This window comes from Triticum dicoccoides, chromosome 2B (assembly GCF_002162155.2).
Source record: "Triticum dicoccoides isolate Atlit2015 ecotype Zavitan chromosome 2B, WEW_v2.0, whole genome shotgun sequence".
NCBI classification, from domain to species: Eukaryota; Viridiplantae; Streptophyta; class Magnoliopsida; order Poales; family Poaceae; genus Triticum; species Triticum dicoccoides.
Window position 1 is genome coordinate 136,181,982 of NC_041383.1, and position 3,329 is coordinate 136,185,310.

The window sequence follows — 3,329 nt, forward strand, 5'->3', positions numbered from 1 at the left end:
GTGTAGTTTTGTTGGTGCATGGACTGAACCATAAGTAAAGTTATTACACACAAAACAGAAGTACTATGAAATGTTATACATATTGATGAGTAGTGAACTGCGAGATAGGCCCTCTAAAACTATCCTTATGCACCAACCCTACGAGTCAGACAATGCTTGTACAGTCAACATTTATCACAATCACATACATGTTTTAGAGGGCTCTTCACAGTGCCTACACTTTCCTACTTAAAAATTGTCTTGGCCTTCTTCACAGTGTCACAACTGCAGGAACTACAAAAACAGAGATGCCTCAAATTGTCAAAAATAAGAAGTCAAGGCCTCAAGGGGAAATAAGGCTGATTCGAAATGTGAAATTTCATTCAGAACCTGAGGACCTGAAAGTATCAAACTTACCTCGTAATGATTTAAGTAGGAAAACTACTATTGCCAGTTGCTACCATGATCATTTGGATGACTTGCTTCTGTTTGAGAGTTGCAAGAGAAACATTTGAGTTACAGGTCATCATCTGGTAAATGCAAGTAGTGATAACTGATAACATGTTGAGACAATTTTACCTGAAAATTTAATCAAATCATTCATGCAGATGAAAGCTTCCACTACCTCAGGACTTGCTTTAGTATTCAGAAAAGAGACCCGTTTATCATCCTTATCAAATGCAGAATCAGCGGAAACTGCATACCCAGGTATTGCTAAAATATCACGTGCAACCCTTGCAAGAGTCGGATATGTCGAAGTGTTATTCTTCCACCATTTCATAATATCAAAAAAGTTATTTTGAGGGGAAAGCTCTGCTCCAAGGTACTCGTTAAGTTCTTTAAATTCATCATGTCCTTCTGGGTTAATGTAACTCTGACTTGCATCATTAAATGATTCACTGCCAGTCCAGTCCAAACGTAGATCACTAATTGTTTGGTTTAAGACATCAATAGTTGGTTCATTGACATGGCTAGAGTATCGGATAAAGAGATCATACATCTTTGCGCGCACCTCTGAGATATACATGTCAGCATCATGGCCAAAAGTCTGTCTAGAGCGAAGTTCAACAAAGCTGATTTTGTACCTTGGATCAAGAACAACAGCCAGAGACAGCCACAAATACCATTCTCTCCAATTCTCTTCAAACTTTTTCTGCATATCTTCAATATCTAAAACATGCTCGACGTTTACCATTTTAGATGATACCCGCAGAGCTGTCCTCACACTCAAGATTGCATCGTAATATGAATTGAAAGTCAGGTGGTGAGGACTGGAAATTACTTTGATTGCATGATAGATTGGCCATGCAGTCTTGCAAAAGCTTTCTGCCGCCTCTAGTTGCTCAGAAGATGGTTTGAGATTTGGCCAAAGAACAGGATCCAACTCTTCAATATTCGGGTATGCTTTAAAGAACTGCAAAGCTACTTCTAGTGAATAGAAAGTCAGGTACCATCTTTGTGATCCAAAAGAGGGACGACTTAGGCGTATCTTTGAAAGAATTTCCTCATATTTCTTCTTACGCGCTGGGGTGTATGTCATGCAGCGAAAACAAGATGCACTTGTTTCTAGAACGAAGTCTTTGAGTTCCCACCCGAAAAGGTTATTAAGTGCAGTTACCATGCATGGAATGCTCAATAGCTTGTGTTTCGCAACAAGATAGTTCTGTGATGATATATTTTCTTCCAATTCCATTGTTACCTTGCTATCACGGGCGTGTTGAGATGTCAGTCCTAGAAGCTTCTGACCAAGAGACCAGCCATCAATTGTTTCTATTATCACAGCCTTGACAGGTTTTCCATCATACTTCCATAGATCGGTGTTTAGCTTCCTGAAGGAGTTCCAATCAGGCAACATGCTCAAATACGAATCAAGAAAGTATTCGCCGATGTTTGAGCAGACACATCTTATGATTATTCTGTTCATCACCCAGTCCTCATCAATAAATTGCACTCTCAAACATAAAAAGTTCTGTTCAAATCCATGTTCCCAGTCTGCTAGTGAAAAGAAAACTCCGCCATGTAACAATGCTATTTTTTCCTTCAGTTCCAACTGTTCTCTTTGAAAAATACCAAGAATTCTTTCTTCCGTGATGGCTTGTGGCACCATGTTAAACATAGGATTAATCCCGGTCAAAAAGTTTCTAAAAGTTGCACTGCCAATAATTGGAGAACTGCAAGAGTTGGAGTTCGAGATTACTGCTCTAGTAAGCACCTCAAGGGACTTCTCTTGATCAAAGCTGCACGTCTTTGAGGCTGATGAACTAGGCTGTGAAGATGGGCCATTTTGACAACCACCCTCAACTATAGCCCGTACCGAGCAAATCTTAAGATGTCGCCTCAAGTGGCTTATTCCTGCAGTACTTTTTCCACCGAGTTGCTTCTCACAATGGTTACATCGTGCACTTTGAACCTTTCCAGCTCTTAAGACAGGAGTAAATTCTTCCCACACCTTAGACTTGGATCTTTTTCTCCTACCAGTATTAGTGGCTTTCGGGGAAACGACAGGTTCATCGAGTTGTAAAAGTTGATCCATCATCGCAAGGTCTAGTTCTTCCCCAAACATCATATCTCGAGAACAAGTGATAATTAGTAGGCAGCCTCAAATCACCAATCTGAAAAAGGAAACGTGTACTTCATCCATTATAAGGATTGTAAAAAATATATAAAGAAGGTTTGCTTGACACACTGATAAAGCTATCCACAAATAAGACCCACTCGATTTGTAGATCGTGAACAAGAAAAGCAACCTCTGTACAGGGCTGATGGTATATATACTGCTCGTTTCTCTGAAGGCAGCTTATTGGATGGGTAATGCGTGCTCAGAAATTTGAATTGCAATCGATCTGCTGACAATACTCCAGCGAAGTATGTCGTATTTAGCGAGCGCTTCGAATCATGAAATCGGCTTGAACAGAACTAGGTAGAGATCTATTATTACCACATACTATATCAGATATATGGCAGGGTCAAAAAAAAAAAAGAGATCAGATTTATGAACAGGTCATACTCCAAGTAAAAAGAAAATTGTAACTAACAATACTACTGTTATCAGCTGTTTCTCGTTTCAAACATCCTGTTGAATGTAAGAATAAAAGAGTTTCTACTGCTACAATGGTTCAGCACAAGTCTTCAAAATAGATGGGGGTCCAAGAATAACTGCATTAAACGACAGGACCTTGAAAAAAAAGAGGGGGGAGGGGGGGAGATAGAAGCGACAGTGAATCACCTGTTGGACGTGGGAAGGCTTGTGGTCGTGGGGGATCGAAGCGGCCGTCTCGCTCAATCCAACCTAGCAAAGGGACTGAAGGCTGAGAAAAAAAATGGAATTCTTGACTCAAAAATGAGGGAGA

The 3,329-nt window shown here is 40.1% G+C and overlaps 1 protein-coding gene across 1 annotated transcript; it reads right to left on the bottom strand.

Moving 5' to 3' along the window:
* LOC119367385 (zinc finger BED domain-containing protein RICESLEEPER 1-like) lies at positions 1-3,329 on the bottom strand. The gene is made up of 4 exons (XM_037632906.1): positions 3,206-3,329; positions 559-2,591; positions 397-464; positions 1-273 (listed from the first exon to the last, which is right to left on the bottom strand). The coding sequence occupies exons 2-3, from the start codon at positions 2,543-2,545 to the stop codon at positions 424-426; spliced, it is 2,028 nt and encodes a 675-aa protein (XP_037488803.1). The 5' UTR covers positions 2,546-2,591; positions 3,206-3,329; the 3' UTR covers positions 1-273; positions 397-423.